This window comes from Eucyclogobius newberryi, unplaced genomic scaffold (genome assembly GCF_026437365.1).
Source record: "Eucyclogobius newberryi isolate DKJ021-1_F unplaced genomic scaffold, fEucNew1.0.hap1 SCAF_10, whole genome shotgun sequence".
NCBI classification, from domain to species: domain Eukaryota; kingdom Metazoa; phylum Chordata; class Actinopteri; order Gobiiformes; family Gobiidae; genus Eucyclogobius; species Eucyclogobius newberryi.
In genome coordinates, this window is record NW_027315724.1 from 4,647,984 (window position 1) to 4,669,193 (window position 21,210).

The 21,210-nt window shown below is 48.3% G+C and overlaps 1 protein-coding gene across 1 annotated transcript in view; it reads right to left on the reverse strand.

Moving 5' to 3' along the window:
• LOC140373555 (leucine-rich repeat and fibronectin type III domain-containing protein 1-like protein) overlaps positions 1–21,210 on the reverse strand; it is a 76,761-nt gene that overhangs the window by 21,836 nt on the left and 33,715 nt on the right. Inside the window, exons 6-7 of the mRNA XM_072460110.1 lie at positions 18,788–19,000; positions 594–904 (exon numbers count right to left, since the gene is read on the reverse strand). Of these exons, the coding sequence (XP_072316211.1) occupies positions 594–904; positions 18,788–19,000 (524 nt within the window). The remainder of the gene's footprint in view (positions 1–593; positions 905–18,787; positions 19,001–21,210) is intronic.

Genomic DNA, 21,210 nt, shown 5'->3' on the forward strand with positions numbered 1-21,210 from the left:
AAAGATTCAGTTGTTTCATCTGGACAATGTTTCGACTCTCATCCAAGGCTCAGTCTCAATCTGCAAATCAAGGCCGGGAACTCTGATATTTATCCTATTCTGAGTAGGGTAGTGTCTATATATACACACTATATATATACACACTATATATATATACACACTATATACACAAACACACACAACACACAAAACTGTGGAAGCATGTGGTCAGGCTGACCTTTAACGCACAAACACAACAATATATCCACTCACAATCTCTCTAATTATGATTAATTTGCATCATGAACAATCATCAAACCCCTGACCTGTAGATGAGGATGTCGTTCGCTGAGAGCACTGACCTGTAGATGAGGATGTCGTCCGCTGAGAGCACTGACCTGTAGATGAGGATGTCGTCCGCTGAGAGCACTGACCTGTAGATGAGGATGTCGTCCGCTGAGAGCACTGACCTGTAGATGAGGATGTCGTCCGCTGAGAGCACTGACCTGTAGATGAGGATGTCGTCCGCTGAGAGCACTGACCTGTAGATGAGGATGTCGTCCGCTGAGAGCACTGACCTGTAGATGAGGATGTCGTCCGCTGAGAGCACTGACCTGTAGATGAGGATGTCGTCTCTGGAGCTGTTGTACTGGACCTGGTACATCCTGACCCCGGGGATGTGGCTCTGGTCGGGCCAGGTCACAGTGGCCGAGCTGGAGCTCAGGTGGGATACGCTGACCTTTTGCTGCTCTCCCCGCGCCTGGCCCCCGCTCCAGTTGGACTTGATGGAGGTGGGCATGTCCGAGGGGCCGGGCTCCGCGTCCAGTTTGGGCTCGTAGTGAGGGGAGGGGTTGACCACCAGCTCCACTGGGGCTGTGGCCTCGCCAGCGGCATTAGAGGCGATGCAGGTGAACTTCCCAGAGTCCTGAAAGACAAACACAAGGGAACTTCAGAAAGATACATTTTTCATTTATCATTGGCCTTTGTCAACACTCAAACTGTAAGTCACCTTACAGACATAAAAACTATTAAAATGTGAAAAGAACTGCACAATTTATACAAGGAATTTTAAAGAGCGGTTAGACCCCAAGCACCTGACAATAAGCACAAAGTAGGAGTACACAGAAGAATGCTAGCCACACCCAGGGACACATGCAAACTTCACACTAAAGGATTCAAACAGAACTTTCTTATTCCAATGAGGTTCATCATGTCCTCATATTTTGAAAAAAATTGCTGTTACCCTCAGAACAACAGCTCAAGTCACTGCATCTCATGGATTGGGAAATTGCTGAGGTCATTGGCATAAAGAAGAACAAAACCAGTGACCAGACCTGCAGAGTGCATCTGGAAGTATTCACAGTGCGTCAATGCGACACCAACTTTTATTAAACTCATTCTTTGCCTCAAAATTCTACAACCAATATAGGGTTGGGTTTATAGCCAACCTCAAGTCTTTTTGAGTATGATGCAACAAGCTTGCCACGCCTATTTATGGAACGTTTCTCCAATTCGTCTTTGCAGAACCTCCAAACCCCAATAGTTTAGGGTTTTTTTTCTTCCAGATTTAAAAGTTTAAAACATAAAACACAAAACAGACACAAAACGACCAGAGAGAGAAATTAAAAGTAAAACTAGATAGTGTAGATAGTGTCTGCATTCTTGCGTAAAAGTACTACATGTGTGTAGTAAAGACTTTATTCTTGTTAGGCTGGAGCCATGGAATGTTCATTCCATGGAATGCTGGAGTTTATTTCCCCTGGTTTCTTATTCCTATTATTCCTATTTTTCATGTTCTTCATGTTCTTCATGTTCTTCATGTTCTTCATGTTCTTCATGTTCATACTCTGGCATTTTTGGCCCTGAACATGGATGAAAGTCACACATGGGACATAAACGCCATAAACTCCAATAAAATGGAGCTTGCCGCGTGGATCCACACGGCCCAGCACCGCGCCCCCAGCGCCGCGCCCCCAGCGCCGCGCCCCCAGCGCCGCGCCCCCAGCGCCGCGCCCCCAGCGCCGCGCCCGCGGCGCCCTTTAATCTTTAAAGTCTCTTTAGCTCCAGTACTAGTTTGTTCAAGCTGAAGTTTGTCGGTGTAATCCCTCATTCGTCCAGGCGTGTTCCATAGTAGAAAAAGCTTCAGTTGTAGTCATCTGGACTCGGTTTGAAAAAATAGACGTTTCGACTCTCATCCAAGAGTCATTGTCAATAAAAGAATTTAGATCGAGAACTCCGATATTAATACTGTTCTGTGGTGAGACCCGCCCATTGGGAGGAGCCTTCCTGAAGTAGAAAGAGTTGTTGGTTTCAATAGAAACTCCCCCTTGTATCTACCGAGCCTATTCAGAATCTTAATGGGCTATTAGAATCCTCTTTGTCTTTGTGAGACCCTGGCTCAACCACCCTGAGTACCTGATTAGCATCTAAATGTCCTTGTCCTGGTCCTCTACCTTTCCCTCCATTTCTGTTTAAAGAAATGTCTATTTTTTCAAACCGAGTCCAGATGACTACAACTGAAGCTTTTTCTACTATGGAACACGCCTGGACGAATGAGGGATTACACCGACATATTTCCAAGAATTTTGGGCCTAAAACCTTGGATTTAGTTCGGGAACTCGAATCTGTAGCCAGGAAACTAGCAGACAACAGGAATCACTTGAGGTTCAATCTTAGATGCAGACAGAACAATATGATCCCGAAGAGCCTGCAGATCAAATCACCGGTCAGAGGACACAGAGCAGAGAAGATTTGGAGAAGGAGCCTTATGCAGATGCTCAGTGAAAGGATCCAGGAAAACAACGTCAGAATTGATAAATTGAAAGACAGAACAGGAACTTTACAGGAGAAATTAACCAGCATACTCCCTGAAGAAGCTTTCAAAAGAGTGCTGGATTTTACACAGACAGCACAAGAAGCACAGCACAGGAAGAGCAAAGAATGCCAAATCAAGAAGTTCAACATTCTTTTGAACAAAAAGTATGCAGGTGAGGTCGAGCTAGACATTAGGACTGAGACAGACAAATTAGCGACCAGCAAAAACAATTGGATTAAGACCCTATCAGATGGTGTTCTGACACAGGCAGAAAAGGAGGTGCTTTCTAAAGGTCTCAACTTTTCTGTCACCTCTAAACACATCCCTACAGAGGACTACATCACAGCCACTGAAACGGCAATTAGAAACAACAAAATGACTGAATCGGAGGCTGCAGACCTGAGGCTACGTGTCACAGCGACCCTGAAGAGTGCCAAACCACCGCCTTCAAATATCACATCTGAAGAGAGAAAAGCACTTTCAGCACTGGAAAAAGATCATAGCATCAACATCCTCCCAGCAGACAAGGGACGTTGCACTGTGATTCTCAACGCAGCTGATTACGAAGCCAAAGTCCACACCCTCCTCGAGGACACGACCACATACGAGCGCTTGAAAAGAGATCCGACCAGTGGCTACAAGAAGAAAGTGATAGACTGTTTACAAAGGCTGGAAAAAGAGGAAGCGATAGAACGGCCTCTGTATTACAGACTGTATCCTGGTGAAGCCATGCCCTGCATTTATGGCCTTCCAAAAATACACAAAAAGGATGTTCCACTCAGACCCATAGTGTGCAGCACAGATTCTATCACTTACAATGTGGCCAAGCATTTAACAACTATATTGGCTCCGCTTGTGGGGAATTCGGAACATCATGTGGAAAACACGCACAACTTTGTGGATAAAGTGAAACATCTCCAACTGGACCCAGATGACCTCATGGTTTCATATGATGTTGTGTCCCTGTTCACCTGCATCCCGACCTCTGATGCAGTAGCAGCAGTGAGGATCAGACTGCAGGAAGACACCACCCTACAGGAAAGGACCAAACTGACACCTGAACACATATGTAAACTGTTGGACATCTGTCTGAACACCACTTACTTTCAATTCCGGGGACAATTTTACAGACAGATTCATGGCTGTGCCATGGGCTCGCCCGTCTCTCCCATAGTGGCCAACCTGTACATGGAGCACTTTGAGAAGAAGGCACTGGCCTCATTCTCAGGCATAGCCCCAAAACTGTGGCTCCGCTATGTCGATGATACTTTTGTAACAATCAAGGAACAAGAGCTGGAAACCTTCTCTGATCACATCAATGCTGTGGACCCACATATCAGGTTTACAAGAGAAGACGCTAAGGAGAATCGCTTGGCCTTTCTTGATTGTTCCACGATCAGAGGAGAGGACGGGAAACTCCAAATAGAAGTATATAGGAAACCTACACACACGGACCAGTATCTGCTCTTTGGCTCCAACCACCCACTACAGCACAAGCTGGGTGTGATCAGAACCTTTCAACACAGAGCTCAAGGTGTGCCCACCAGCTCAGAGGGCAAGAAGAAAGAGGAAAAACATGTCCAAAATGCCCTCTCAGCCTGTGGTTACCCAGCTTGGGCCCTCAACAGAGTGAAGAGAACCAAGAAGCAGGACAAAAGGGAAACTGAACAGAGAAGGAAGGGTGTTTCTATCCCTTATGTGTCTGGCCTGTCGGAAAAACTGCAGAGAATTTTTAGACACTGTTTATTTTAAACCAGGAAACACTTTAAGACAAAAACTGGTTCACCCTAAGGACAAGTTGCCGACTCAAAAACAGAGCAATGTAGTTTATTCGATCCAATGCAGTGAAGAAAGCTGTAAAGAACGTTACATAGGTGAGACGAAACAGCCTCTACACAAGAGGCTTTATCAGCACAGAAGAAATACTAGTTCAGGACCTCAGAGCGCCGTGCATCTCCATCTTGAAGCCTCTAATCACTCGTTTGAAGACGGTGAGGTGAAGGTTTTAAGCAGGAGAAAAGATGGTTTGAAAGAGGAGTCAAGGAAGCTATTTTTGTTAAAAAAGAAAGACCTTCTTTAAACAGAAATGGAGGGCTAAGGTTTAATCTTCCTGTTATTTATAATGGGTTACTGAACCCCTGGAAAGGTAGAGGACCAGAACAAGGACATTTAGATGCTAATCAGGTACTCAGGGTGGTTGAGCCAGGGTCTCACAAAGACAAAGAGGAGACTAATAGCCCATTAAGATTCTGAATAGGCTAGCTCGGTAGATACAAGGGGGGAGTTTCTGTTGAAACAAACAACTATTTCTACTTCAGGAAGGCTCCTCCCAATGGGTGGGTCTTACCACAGAACAGTATTAATATCGGAGTTCTCGATCTAAATTCTTTTATTGACAATGACTCTTGGATGAGAGTCGAAACGTCTATTTTTTCAAACTGAGTCCAGATGACTACAACTGAAGCTTTTTCTACTACCAAGCTGAAGTTGTGTAATGTAGTTTAGTTAGTTATAGATGTTGTTGTTGTTGTTGTTGTTTTATGGCGGTTGACATCCGAGTGTTGCATTACCGCCAGACTTTATTCCTTAGACTTTGTCGAGTTAGTTATAGATGTTGTTGTTGTTGTTGTTGTTGTTTTATGGCGGTTGGCATCCAAGTGTTGCATTACCGCCAGACTTTATTCCTCAGACTTTGTCGTAGTCCTCAGACTCTGTCGTAGTCCGTAAAAGTACTCCTTCCATTGCTTTGGTGTTACAAAGCCCATGAGGTCATGATATGTCTTTGTGACTAGAATAGTTGTTGTTGTTTCAGACAACAACCGGCTTTATTCCAGGGAGACTCTTCTTCATCTTCCTCTCCTTCTTTGACGTTCGGTGCTTCCACCGTACAGCTTTATTCTTTAGGCTTCATTCTACAGGCTTTAATATTTCCACTGATGTCGCTGCTTGGTAGCCGTGCGTCTACGAGACTGGACGAGGACAGGAGACAACCCCCACCCCCATCTCGTCACTCTGATCACTCTGACTCCCCAAAAGCAGACCCCCATCACTCCGACTCCCATTTAGCGCCTTTAGCCTGTTTTCTATATCTGCCCAATCAAGCTCCTTTGTTCCAAGGAATCTCCCTGCAGCTTTAGCAATGATCCTGATCCTTTCAGTTCTGCTTTGAGTCTGAGCAGCACAGTTTACAACATCCACCATAAAGAGTACAAAATCCCATAAAGAGTACAAAATCCTCTAAAGCCTAAAGAATAAAGCTGTACGGTGGAAGCACCGAACGTCAAAGAAGGAGAGGAAGATGAAGAAGAGTCTCCCTGGAATAAAGCCGGTTGTTGTCTGAAACAACAACAACTATTCTAGTCACAAAGACATATCATGACCTCATGGGCTTTGTAACACCAAAGCAATGGAAGGAGTACTTTTACGGACTACGACAGAGTCTGAGGACTACGACAAAGTCTGAGGAATAAAGTCTGGCGGTAATGCAACAATTGGATGCCAACCGCCATAAAACAACAACAACAACAACAACAACAACAACAACATCTCAGGAGGGCTACGACTTGTAACACTGGAAGTCAAAGCACTGGAACCGCCATAACAACAAACAACAACAACTACCTCGTGCACTTGGATGCCAACTGCCATAAAAAACAACAACGACAACAGTTTGGATATTACGGCAACATAGAGGAACGCCTCGGTCCGTATGACGGGGAAGAAGAAGAGGAAGCGTGACCTGGTCGGTGACGATATGAACAGCGGGGAGGACTCCCCTGGAGCCACTGATCCTGTGCAGCGTAGGGCGTCTTCTTGCTCGTCTATGGAGGGCTCTCTCAGTGAGGAGCAGGGCGGGGGGGTTGCAGATGTCGGGGATGTGAGTTCAGAGTGTAAGGTGTTCATAAAGCTCGCGCAGGATAATGCGTCCTTTAAGGGGTGGGATCCGATGGCGTTGACAAGGAGCCTGACTGTAGCTGTGGGAGTGGTCAAGCATGCGAGTGTCCTTAGGGATGGCTCGCTGCTGGTCGTGTGCAAGGACGTGGCTCAGCAAAGGAAGGCGATTGAAGCTAAGTGTCTGGGGGGGAAGGACATTCTTGTGTCTGATGCTGTAAGAGGCACGGTCAGGGGAGTTATAGTAGGCGTCCCTACGACAACATCTGTGGATGACATAAAGGAGAATTTGACTGGAGCTAAGGTGGTGGATGCTAGGCGGTTGAAGATGACCCGGGATGGGGTAAGGTGTGACAGCCTGTCGATAATGATTAGATTTGAAGGTGGGATCCTGCCTCGTGTGGTGTGCGTTGGGTACATGCGCTATGGCGTACGCCCATATGTTCTGCCGCCCCTGCGTTGCTTCAAGTGCCAGCGCTTTGGGCATATTGCAGCGGTCTGTAGAGGGAAGCAGAAGTGTGGTAAATGTGCAGGAGACCACGAGTATGGGAAGTGTGACGACGGAGCAAAACTCAAGTGCTGTAACTGTGGGGGAGAGCATAGCTCTGCTTACGGGGGATGCATGTTCAGCAAGAGGGCTGCTGAGGTGCAAAAAGTTAGAGCCTCTCAAGGCATATCCTACGCGGATGCGGTCAAGAAGGTGTCTGGTAGTCAGGTGACGGTGGATGCAGTGGGGGCTGCCAGTGCTGCTGGTGTCCTAGGCGACAGGGGAGGGGGCAGCGTTGCCCGCGGCCAGGGGGAGGTCCCCACTGGGATGCCTGTGAGTGTGGCTTCCAAGGGCAGAGGCCCTGTGGGTGCGGAGGATGTACTGGTTGTGAAGAGGAAAGATTTCTTCCTCTTTATAGTGGAAGTGATTAACTGTACTGGGCAAACCAAGAAGAGATCCGAAAAGACTAAGATCATCGCTAAGGCTGCAGGGAAGTACTTTGGAGCTGGGGGCCCCGAGTGGACGGAGATAGAGGATGCGCTGCGGGAGGGCGCCCTGCCCCATTCTGGCAGTGGGAGTGGGGGGGCTCCCGATGCGCCGTCAGGTTCCGGGGGCTCATAATGGCGGTGGTTGTCTTGCAATGGAATGCGCGTAGTCTTCGTGCTAATGGCCAGGAATTTAAGCATTTTGTCTCTACCTTGTTGAACAAGCCTCACGTTATGTGCGTGCAGGAGACTTGGTTACGACCTAGGTGGGGTTTTGGGATACAAGGGTATGTGTGTGTTAGGAATGATAGGGAGCAGGGTAGAGGCGGAGGTGTGGCTGTGTTTGTCCGAGATGACCTAAATTACGTTGTTGTCAGTGTGAGTAAAGAGCCGGAGGCCCTGGTGGTGAGGGTCTGGCTGGGTGGTGAAGCTGTTACTGTGGTTAACCTTTATAATCCGTGTGGTGAGTTAACGTTAGAGTCCTTACATAGTATCGGTAAGGATGTTCGGGGAAAGGCCGTGTGGTGTGGGGATTTCAATGCGCATAGCGCTTTGTGGGGCGGTAGTGGTACCGATAGGTATGGGCAGATGGTAGAGGGTTTTATCAATCAAAGGGAGTTGGTTTGTCTGAATGATGGGGGTGGGACCCGCTATGATATGGGGACCGGTGCGGAAAGTGCAATAGATCTTACACTTGTGTCCAAGGAGTTAGCTGGTGTTTGTAGTTGGGAGGTTCTTGGTAATCTTTCTTTTGGTAGCGATCACTATCTAGTCCGCACCGTGATTGGCTTTGGGAGCTGTGTGGTCAGGGGGACGAGGATCCAGAGGTGGCAGTTGGCAAGGGCGAACTGGGGGGCTTTCCTGAGGAAAGCTGATGATGGTTCTAGGGTTCTGCAGGAAGGAGGATTGACTCAGGTGGATGATCTCAATAGTGCAATTGTCTCGCTCATCACGCAGTTAGCGGTAGGCACGATTCCTAAGAGTGGTGGTAGTGGACATAGGAAGCGGGTGCCGTGGTGGAATGAAGCATGTGGTCATGCTGTTAGGGCGAGAAATGCGGCGTTTCGCCGGCTAAGTGTTGCCCACACTGAGGGTGCCCTCATTGACTACAAGAGGGCCCGCGCTGTTGTGCGGAAAACTGTGAGAACGGCCAAGAGTGCCTATTGGAGGCGGTATTGTTCCAAAATTGGGAGAGAAACGCGTCTCGGGGATGTTTGGGGGATGATTAAGCGGATGCATGGGGTTGAGCGCCGTCATGGGACCCCGGTCCTAATACTGAATGGTGTTGAAGCAGTCAGCGACGTTGACAAAGCTGAACTGTTGGCCAGCACCTTTGTGTCGGTGCACAGCTCTGACAATCTCTCACCTGCGGAAAGGCACTACAGGGAGAGTACTTTGGCCCAGAATTCTGAGCTGATTGGGCACCAGCCTTCGACTCAAGATGACCTTGACCTTCCGTTTAGTTTGTTTGAGCTAAGGAGAGCACTTTCTAAGGCGAAACAGACAGCCAAGGGTAAAGATGAGGTGTGCTATGACATGCTCTCTCATTTGACTGATGACACGCTTGGGCTAGTCCTGGGTCTTTTCAACCGTGTTTGGGATTCAGGTTGTGTTCCATCTGCGTGGAAACAGTCTACGGTGGTGCCGGTTCTGAAGCCGGGTAGGCCAGCGTCTGACCCTTCAAGTTATAGGCCGATTGCCTTGACGTCGCAGCTCGGGAAAACGATGGAGCGCATGGTTACCGAGCGGTTGGATTACTTCTTGGAGAGTCAGGGTTTGCTTCCCGCGCACCAGAGTGGTTTCCGTAGGGGCAGGAACACCATGGATTCCGTGTTGTGTTTGGAATCTGATATCCAGCTGGCCAGGGCTCAGAAAGAAAAGGTTATTGCGGTGCTCTTTGATGAGGAGAAGGCGTACGATATGGTTTGGAAGGATGGGCTCCTCGTTAAGCTGCGGAAGTGTGGTGTGAAGGGTAAACTGTTTAACTGGGTCCGGAGCTTTCTGTCTGGCCGGCGTATCCAAACCAGAGTGGGCGCTGCTTACTCTGGGGTCTATGGGGTGGAGAATGGGATCCCGCAGGGGAGTGTGTGTAGCCCTATCTTGTTCAATGTTATGATTAAGGACATCTTTGACGACGTGGATGGGTCTGTTGGGAGGAGCCTTTATGCTGACGATGGCGCTCTATGGGTGAGAGGGAGGAATCTCCGGTTTTACGAGGCAAAACTGCAAAGGGCAATACAGCAGGTGGAGCAGTGGACCCTGAAGTGGGGGTTTAAACTGTCCGTACGGAAGTCTCAAGTGATCTGTTTCTTCAATGGGCATAGGGACGTCTCCCTTCGACTGCATGGGCAGGTGCTCGAACAGGTCAGGGAGGTGAGGTTCTTGGGGGTCACCTTTGACGAGAGGCTTAGTTGGCGTCGGCACATTGATGAGGTCAGTGGTAAATGCAAAAGGGTGAATAACTTGCTTCGTTGTCTATCCGGCCAGGACTGGGGGGCCAGCAGAAGGTCGCTCCTGGGTATTTATCGGGCCGTCATGAGGGCGGCTATTGATTATGGCTGTATAGCCTACATGTCTGCGGCTGAGACTAACTTAAAGAAGCTTGATGTGGAGCAAGCCCAGGCCTTGCGCATCTGCTGTAGGGCTTTTAGGACCTCCCCTGTCTCGGCGCTGCAGGTTGAGTTGGGGGAATTGCCGTTACGGCTCCGGAGGCTAGAACTTCTGTTGGCTTACTGGGTGAATGTGCAAGGTCATACGAGCTCTCACCCGGTGAGGGACTTTCTCAGGGTTGATGGGGGGCAGAGTGAGGCTGGCGGTATGGTTTTCAGCCAGGTAGGAAATGCGAAGGCGCGGCTTGCGGGGGTTGGTGATCTGCGTGTGAGCCCGTCGGTGGCTTTGTCTGCTATAGCTCCGTGGAAGTTTGTCCCGGCTCCTGTTGATGTTAGCTTGCATGGCAAGCTTAGAGGAGTCGCTGGGAGGGCACCGCAGTTTGCCGTTCAAGCGCTCATCGATAAGCACTCAGGTGATGTGTTTATTTATACCGACGGGTCTAGGGATCCTGAGAGTGGGCGTACTGGCGCCGCTTATTTTGTGCCTGACCTGGGGCTAGCGGTCAAGAAGAGGTTGACAGATCGCCTTTCTGTTTTCACGTCGGAACTTATAGCGATACGGTTGGCGTTGGAATGGGCGGAATCTGCTTTGCAGTGTTGCGGCATTGTGGTGGCCTCTGACAGCCTTTCTGCATTGCAAAGCATTAAATCTGGGAAATCGGATTGCAGACAGGATGTGTTGAATGGCATCTTCTGTCTGATGCTCTCCCTGTCCAGGAAGGATGTGAGGGTTTCCTTCATTTGGGTCCCTGCGCATGTGGGGGTGGATGGTAACGAAATGGCTGATGCACTGGCTAAACGTTCCCTTCGGCGGCCATCAATTGATGTGGCGGTTGAGTTGGGCAAGTCTGAAATCAAGCCCGTTATCAAGAGTCATGTGGTCGGCCTTTGGCAGGAATTTTGGAGCCACTGTGTTACTGGACGGCATCTCTATCACATACAGGGTAGTGTGGGTCCTTGCGGGTCTATGGGCAGGAACGCGTGGGAGGAAATGGCCTTCGCCCGCATGAGGATTGGCCATACTGGACTCAATTGGTCACTGAGTAGGATAGGCAAACATCCGACCGGTCTGTGTGGTCACTGTCGGGTGCCAGAGACTGTCGAGCATGTGCTGATTTGCTGTGAGGCTTATGATAGGGAAAGGGCCGGGTTGGCCTTGTGGTTTCGGAATAATGGGCGGGAGTTCAATCTGCGGAACGTTCTGGCGATCCAGTCACAGGGTTTGTGTCAGGCTGTGGTTGCTTACTTATGTAGCACAGGGCTGGGTAAACGTTTATAGAGGTGGAGGGTGTTGGAGACTGAGCCGAGGATGAGGCGCAAGAGGATGTTCTAACGCGCTTGGACTTCATGGGCCTAGAAACGCCAAAGTGATGGAAGAAGGACTTCTAAAGGATAAAACGACAAAGACGTCCCATGACCTCATGGGCTTTGTAAAACAACAAAGACGTCCCATGATCTCATGGGCTTTGTACTTCCAAAGCACCGAACGTCAAAGAGGGCGAGGAAGGTGAAGAAGAGTCTCCCTGGAATAAGGCCGGTTGGTCTCTGACACAACAACTATTCTAGTCACAAAAACACATCATGACCTCATGGGCTTTGTAACGCCAAAGCAATGGGAGGAGTACTTTTACGGACTACGACAGAGTCTGAGGACTACGAAACGTCTGAGGAATAAAGTCTGGCGGTAATGCAACACTCGGATGCCAACCGCCATAAAACAACAACAACAACAACCAAAGCAATGGAAGGAGTACTTTTACGGACTACGACAGAGTCTGAGGACTACGACAAAGTCTGAGGAATAAAGTCTGGCGGTAATGCAACACTTGGATGCCAACCGCCATAAAACGACAACAACAACAACAACAAGTCAAAGCACTGGAAGAACAACTTTTAGGACTACGACAAAGTCTGGAGAATAAAGTCTGGCGGTAATGCAACACTCGGATGCCAACCGCCATAAAACAACAACAACAACATCATGACCTCATGGGCTTTGTAACGCCAAAGCAATGGGAGGAGTACTTTTACGGACTACGACAGAGTCTGAGGACTACGAAACGTCTGAGGAATAAAGTCTGGCGGTAATGCAACACTCGGATGCCAACCGCCATAAAACAACAACAACAACAACAACAAAGTCTGGGGAATAAAGTCTGGCGGTAATGCGACACTCGGGATGCCAACCGCCATAAAACAACAACAACAACAACCGCCATAAAACACCAAAGAAGAAGAAGAAGAAGAAGAAGAGCTAGTCTCCGGTCTGGAGAGACGGGAGATGGCGGAGAAGAGTGGATCGGTGGTCGAAGACGTTCTGGACGGCGTGGAGGAGCAGCCTTTTCTGGCTGCACGTGCCCGGAAACGTAAAAAGTCCCTTAGCTCGTCTGAGGGTTCTGGGAATGAGCAGCAGGATGAGGCTGAAGCTATTGATATCCGGGGTGAGAGCAGAGACTGTAAGGTGATCATAAAGCTTGCACAGGATAGTGCATCCTTTAAGGAGTGGAATTCAGTGGCATTGTCAAAGAGCCTAACTGTAGCTGTGGGAGTGATCAAGAGTGCGAGTGTCCTTAGAGATGGCTCGCTGCTGGTCGTGTGCGGGGACGCGGCTCAGCGGCGGAGGGCGATTGGAGCTGGGCGTCTGGGTGGAAAGGACATTCTTGTGTCTGATGCTGAGGGAGGCACGGTCGGAGGAGTTGTCGTTGGTGTCCCTGCGGCGGCGTCTGTGGATGAAGTTGGGGAGAGTTTGGCTGGAGTTGCGGTGGTGGACGCTGGGCGGTTGGGGGTGGCCCGGTCTGGGGTGGGATGTGGCAGCTTGTCGGTGGTGGTGGCACTTGGGGGGGGTGCCTGCCTGGTGGGGTGTTCGTTGGGTTCGTGTGCCGTGACGTTGGGCCGTGTGTTCCGCCGCCCCTGCGTTGCTTTGGGTGCCAGCGCTTTGGGCGTGTTGCGGCGGTCTGTGGAGGGAGGCAGGGGTGTGGTGGATGTGCGGGAGATCACGAGTGTGGGAGGTGTGACTTGGGAGCGGGGCTGGGGTGCTGTGGCTGTGGGGAGGAGCATGGCTCTGCCTGCGGGGGATGCGGGTTTGGCGGGGGAGCTGCTGAGGTTCGTGGAATGGAGGTCTCTCGGGGTGTGTCCTATGCGGATGCGGTCGGGGGGGTTTCAAGTGGCGAGTTTGGGGTGGGTGCGGAGAGAGGAGCCGGCGCTGCTCCCGGCCAGGGCGAGGTGAGGGGGGCCAGCGTGGCTCCAGAGGGGTGTGGGGGTTTCGGAACTGGAGGGATCGGGATCGTTGCTGGAGCTGCAGGGAGATTCCTTGGAGCGGGGGAGCTTGATTGGGCAGATGTGGAGGGCGGGCTGGGGGCGCTGGGTGGGAGTCGGAGTGGTGGGGGTCTGCTTGTGGGGGGTCGGAGTGGTCGGGGTGACGGGATGGGGGTGGGGGTGGTCTCCTGTCCTCGCCCAGTCTCGTGGACGCGCGGCTGCCGGGCAGCGACGTCAGTGGAAGTATTGAAGCCTGTGGAGTGGGGCCTGGGGAGTGGAGCTGTGCGGTGGAGGCACCGAGCGTCGGGGGGGGCGGGGAAGATGAAGAAGAGTCTCCCTGGAATAAAGCCGGTTGGTCTCTGAAACAACAACAACTATTCTAGTCACAAAGACATATCATGACCTCATGGGCTTTGTAACACCAAAAGCAATGGAAGGAGTACTTTTACGGACTACGACAGAGTCTGAGGACTACGAAAAGTCTGAGGAATAAAGTCTGGCGGCAATGTAACACTTGAATATCAGCCGCCATAAAACAACAACAACAACAACATGTAGTTTAGTTGTGTGAAGAAGTGTAATGTGCAACATTTGTGGAAAAGGTACTGCATGTGTGTAACACATGTGTGTCAGAGTACTGCGTGTCAGAGTACTACATGTGTGTGACACATGTGTGTCAGAGTACTACATGTGTGTAACACATGTGTGTCAGAGTACTAAATGTGTGTAACACATGTGTCAGAGTACTGCATGTGTGTAACACATGTGTGTCAGAGTACTACATGTGTGTGACACATGTGTGTCAGAGTACTGCATGTGTGTAACACATGTGTGTCATAGTACTACATGTGTGTGACACATGTGTGTCATAGTACTGCATGTGTGTGACACATGTGTGTCATAGTACTGCATGTGTGTAACACATGTGTGTCAGAGTACTTGTGTGTAACACATGTGTGTTAGAGTACTACATGTGTGTAACACATGTAGTACTCTGACACACATGTGTGTCAGAGTACTACATGTGTGTGACACAGGTGTGTCAGAGTACTGCATGTGTGTAACACATGTGTGTCAGAGTACTGCATGTGTGTAACACATGTGTGTCAGAGTACTGCATGTGTGTAACACATGTGTGTCAGAGTACTGCATGTGTGTAACACAGGTGTGTCAGAGTACTGCATGTGTGTAACACAGGTGTGTCAGAGTACTGCATGTGTGTAACACAGGTGTGTCAGAGTACTACATGTGTGTAACACAGGTGTGTCAGAGTACTGCATGTGTGTAACACAGGTGTGTCAGAGTACTGCATGTGTGTAACACAGGTGTGTCAGAGTACTACATGTGTGTAACACATGTGTGTCAGAGTACTGCATGTGTGTAACACATGTGTGTCAGAGTACTGCATGTGTGTAACACAGGTGTGTCAGAGTACTACATGTGTGTAACACATGTGTGTCAGAGTACTGCATGTGTGTAACACAGGTGTGTCAGAGTATTACATGTGTGTAACACATGTGTGTCAGAGTACTACATGTGCTGTTGAAAATGTTCAATATTTGTGGAAAAGCAAAAGCCTTCCCGCACGTACATGTTTTCTGCTGTGTTTTGCGAAATACTAATGACGCTCAGTAATTCACAGTTGATGATTGCGTAGTTTGCGTCTCAAATAGTTGTTTGTCCTGACAAATCGCAAGATTGTGCTGAACGCAGACCTGAGCAGGGAGAAAGGGAGAGAGAACCTCGGTGACCCGGCTGCACCCCTACCTCCCTGTACCTCCGTCACCTAGCAACAGAGACGCTAATGCAGGATCATGTGATCCTGTCATGTGATCATGTCATGTGATCATGTGATCCTGTCATGTGATCCTGTCATGTGATCATGTCATGTGATCATGTGATCCTGTCATGTGATCATCTTATGTGATCATGTGATCCTGTCATGTGATCCTGTCATGTGATCATGTCATGTGATCATGTGATCCTGTCATGTGATCCTGTCATGTGATCCTGTCATGTGATCATGTTATGTGATCCTGTCATGTGATCATGTCATGTGATCCTGTCATGTGATCCTGTCATGTGATCCTGTCATGTGATCATGCCATGTGATCCTGTCATGTGATCATGTCATGTGATCCTGTCATGTGATCCTGTCATGTGATCATGTCATGTGATCATGTCATGTGATCCTGTCATGTGATCATGTCATGTGATCCTGTCATGTGATCATGTCATGTGATCCTGTCATGTGATCCTGTCATGTGATCATGTCATGTGATCCTGCTGTGAACAGCTTTAGTCCAGTGTAAGTGACCGATCTGTCGACTTGACCATGAATTCTCTGAAGTCTGCTCTTGATGTTGCAGCTCTGTTAAAACAGAAGGTCATTAGGTCAAAGCGCCTCCTCCTGGTACAACCAAGAACTGCACTCACACAAACAAAGAGAACATTAGAAGGATCATTTGGCTCCTCCCACACAGAAGAATCTCTAAAAGCAGGAAAAGTTGCTTCTGTCCTATCAGCAGCTCTGTGTGAGGCCCAAACCAGAGACTATTCACATCTAATAGAAGTCAACTAAAGTAACACTAGATTTATTTTCAGCGCTGTAACCATGGTAACAAACTGTCACAGCAGTAGAGCCCTCACTCCCATCTTCTCTCAGCTCTGATGATTTCCTCCTATTTTTTAACAATAAAATAAAAACAATTAGAGATAAATGAGATGAAATGACTCCCACTATTCGCCCTGAACAAGCCCAAGCTGTAAAACTAGTGTCACATATAAATCCACCTGTAAATGTAGAAAGGTTCACAGCTGTTGATCAAGCAGAGATAACTTCAGCCATTATGTCCTCTAAAAGCTCAACTTGTGTCCTAGACCCCATTCCAAGCAGACTCCTCAAAGACATTCTCCCCCTAATTATACATTTTATTCTTAATATGATAAATACTTCACTTGAAAGTGGCTATGTTCCACAGTCCTTCAAACATGCAGTCATTAAACCTCTTCTGAAAAAGCCTAATCTAGACCCCGACCTATTGGTAAACTACAGACCTATTTCAAATCTTCCCTTCATCTCTAAAATCCTTGAAAAAGTTGTAGTAAAACAGCTTTGTCGCCACCTGCAGGACAATAACTTATTTGAAGTTTTCCAGTCAGGGTTCAGAGCCCACCACAGCAGGGTTCAGAGCCCACCACAGCAGGGTTCAGAGCCCACCACAGCTGGGTTCAGAGCCCACCACAGCTGGGTTCAGAGCCCACCACACTGAAACTGCACTAGTTAAAGTCACAAATAATTTGTTCTTAGCTGCAGATGATGGACTGGTCTCAATCCTGGTTCTGTTGGACCTCAGCGCAGCGTTTGACCATCGACCACAACATTCTACTGCAGAGGTTAGAATGTGATGTAGGTGTCAGAGGCCCCGCCCTCAGCTGGTTTAAATCCAATTTATCGAATAGGTACTAATTTGTACCTCCCGGGGGGAAGTGGGACAGGCACATCGATGACCTATGGACCCAGATGCTCCTCGGGTCCTTGGAGAAGCGGTCTCTACTACATATGGACGGTTCTTCATCTGCCTGGAAGAACTGGTTCTCCTCCTGAAGAACTGGTTCTCTTCCTGAGTGGCTCCAGCTCCACTGTCTATCTCGCGTCCTCCTGTCCGTCTGAAGGAGTCAGATCTCTCCTTCTCTGTGGAGGAGGTTTCTACTTTTTTCCCAAGGAGGTTTTGTAGTTTTTCCTGGCCGAGAAGGAGGGTCTAAGGACAGGGGACCCTGGGACATTACCAAGTCCCTATGGACATTGTTTAATCCGTTTTTCACTGTCGCCCTTGAGACAATCGCTGTTGTGATTTTGAGCGTTACAAAAATAAATGGAATTGAATTGATTGTGTCCATGGCAGGAGTTTTGAGGCCCCTCTAAAGTTCAGAGAAATGGCAATGTCAAAAACTGCATTGTGAACTTTAGTCCAATGTTTTAGAGAAACAGTCCCAAAACATGTGATAGTGGTTTGCTAATGCTAATGCTTCCTCCGCTGTAGTGAATCGTTTTATTTTTCTCTCCACGTTGATCCTCAGCATTCCAGGATAATGCAGAGCGTATTCCACGTTCTTTTCTCTCAGGCGGGATTTCACCGGATCAAAAGCGTTGTGTTTATTGACCATTTACGCTGTTGATGAAAGATCCGGGTTTACCGCAGCGAGACGTCTGGATGCAGCCATGACACGCTGTTTATCATGGAAGTTGTGGAACTTCAGTATAATAGGTTTTGGAAGCTGGTCCAGGGCGGGCTTGGGAGCCAGGGAGGGATGTGCATGGTCAATCTTTATTTTCCCAGATTTTGTTGGAAGTTTAAGATTTTCAGGGATCTAAGTCTCAACATACTTGATCACATCTTTCCCCTCAGTGTCCTCTGGAATGCCGGTGGCATTTTTCTTCTTGTTTTTTGTAAGACCTCATTATATGTCTGCTCCCATGAGAAAATATCGGGTCTTCTCAGGTGAACTCGTAACCACAGCCAGACAGACACGTCCGAACTAGGCAGCCATCATCCCGGAAGTCCTCTCCAGAGATGTTCAATCGGGTTAAAGTAAGTCAGGGCTTTGACTGGGCCACGCAAGGCATTCACAAAGTTATATTGTAGCTACTTCTTTGGTGGTAGCGGCATGATGCCGCTACCACCGGGCTTCATTGTAGGGATGATACTGGCCAGGTGATGAGCAGTGCCTGGTTTTCCTACGGACATGAAACTTGCTATTCAAGCCAAAGAATTAGATCTTTGTGTCATCATACTAGAGATTTTTTGGTCTGAGAGTCCTTAAGGTGCCCTTTTGCAAATTCCAGGCGGCTGTCATGTGCCTTCTCCCCGATTGCTCAGTTTGGCCTGGCAGCCAGCTCTAGGAAGAGTCTTTTCCATTTACAGATGATGGAGGCTACAGTGCTCATAGGAACCTTCAATGCTGCAGATATTCTTCTGCCCCTTCCCTGTATCTGTGCCTTGATACTATCCTGTCTTGGAGGTCTACAGACAATTCCTTGGACTTCATGGCTTGGTTTGTGCTCTGACATCCCTGTTAACTGTGGTACCTTATACTATGGATAGTTGTGTGCTTTTCCAAATCATGTCCAATCAACTGAATTTACCTCAGGGGAACTCAAATCAAGTTGTTGATGCATTTCAAGGATGATCAGTGGAAAAACAATGTATTACTCACCCAAAAAACAAAAAAAAGAAAAATTCCACTACAAACACAGGCATCTCACCTTGACCGAGGCCTTGAGGATGTCCAGGGAGCCGTTGTCGTAGCAGATGGTACGGCTGGTGTTAGCCAGGAGTTTTCCGTCAGGGCTCACCCAGTGGGTGATGGGCTCTGGGTCCCCGATGGACTTACAGCGCAGGCTCACTTCCTGGCCCTCCATCACAAACATCTTGGACGTGTGGCGGGTAATCATGGGTGGCTCACACACAAACTCCTCCTGACAAGCACATACACATACAGTACAGTCAGGTCCAATGCACACACATTCTACAGCATGTTTTAAAAACAGATAAGATAAGATAACCTTTATTTGTAAGATAAGATAACCTTTATTTATACCACAATGGGGAAATTTCAGTGTTGCAACACAGAGTAGGCACAGAAGTAAATAATAAAAAAAAAACTCCTGTAGAAAAACACTTATACGCATAATAAAAATAATGATAACAATCTTATTTACAGCTGTTATATGGACAGGGAATATTGCACCAGGATGAGTTACATTATGTCACAGTATTGCACATGAATATGACAGTATTGCACATGATTTCAGGCTGCGAATTAGACGGGGGCCTGAGGCCCGTAGCCCCTCAAATCGCCGGCGGGAGCGGGGTTTGTTCATAATTTTGGTGAACGTGAACTGAACGCACTGTATTACTGCCGACGAACGACACTGTGAACGCATTCATTCTGGTGTCTGTGAACGGCACCTTCGTTCTTTTTAATTTCGTTCAACAAGGTGTCAGATTTCTAGAGACTTTCAGGTGAAAAACACCGTTTAGTTGCCCAAAAAGAGCCTGTGTCTGGCAAGTGTGAGAGCTCCAGAGTTGTAGAGGCGATAGCGCAGACAGAGATTTCGCATGTCGCACCGCACTGCACATGTGCATCAAAACCAAAAGCAGCACAGACGCGACCGCAACAGAGCAGCAGGAGTCGCCCTACGACCAGTTACGTTAGTTTTATGATAAGGTCGTTGAGGATGGGAACAATCTGCATTTCTGTGCAATTTTGCCTCTGGGGAAGTCTGTCCCTTCAATGTGAATGTAAATCCTGGGGAAGGATTCAAAATTGGATATGAAGATGAAATCTGACAAATATTTTCAGCATTAAACTAATAAAATAATTGCTGCTGTGGTTGTATTTGGGCTGTGGAAATAATTTAGAAACATTATAGCATAATATTGAAAAAAATAACTGAACTAGTTAATTTCTTGGAGCTGTGAACTTAGTTAAAAATGTTGAATTATGAACTATGAACTGAACTAGTTCATGTAGAAAGTGAACTTTCCCAACACTGGTACTCGGAAATGCCTGATCTAATTTTGCGCCAAAAGTGAAATCTAGGTTGGCGGGCGTCAATCTACTCAGTCCACAACTGTTACGTTTTTTAAAAAAAAATTGCAACAAAAGCTGTAGTTTTGCACATTAGGGACAATGTCAATGTGGAAGTATCTGGAAGGGGGAAAACCCCCCACCACCAAAAAAACTAAAAGTGACAGAAAAAAAAAATAGATGATGAGAAGAATGATAGGGACAGACAGTATATGGAGTGGTGGGACAGGAAGTATATGGAGCGGTGGGACAGACAGTATATGGAGCGGTGGGACAGACAGTATATGGAGCGGTGGGACAGACAGTATATGGAGCGGTGGGACAGACAGTATATGGAGCGGTGGGACAGACAGTATATGGAGCGATGGGACAGACAGTATATGGAGCGGTGGGACAGACAGTATATGGAGCGGTGGGACAGACAGTATATGGAGCGGTGGGACAGACAGTATATGGAGCGGTGGGACAGACAGTATATGGAGCGGTGGGACAGACAGTATATGGAGCGGTGGGACAGACAGTATATGGAGCGGTGGGACAGACAGTATATGGAGCGATGGGACAGACAGTATATGGAGCGGTGGGACAGACAGTATATGGAGCGGTGGGACAGACAGTATATGGAGCGGTGGGACAGACAGTATATGGAGCGGTGGGACAGACAGTATATGGAGCGGTGAGACAGACAGTATATGGAGCGGTGAGACAGACAGTATATGGAGCGGTGGGACAGACAGTATATGGAGCGGTGGGACAGACAGTATATGGAGTGAGACAGACAGTATATGGAGCGGTGGGACAGACAGTATATGGAGCGGTGAGACAGACAGTATATGGAGCGGTGAGACAGACAGTATATGGAGCGGTGGGACAGACGGTATATGGAGCGGTGGGACAGACAGTATATGGAGCGGTGGGACAGACAGTATATGGAGCGGTGGGACAGACAGTATATGGAGCGGTGAGACAGACAGTATATGGAGCGGTGAGACAGACAGTATATGGAGCGGTGGGACAGACGGTATATGGAGCGGTGGGACAGACAGTATATGGAGCGGTGGGACAGACGGTATATGGAGCGGTGGGACAGACAGT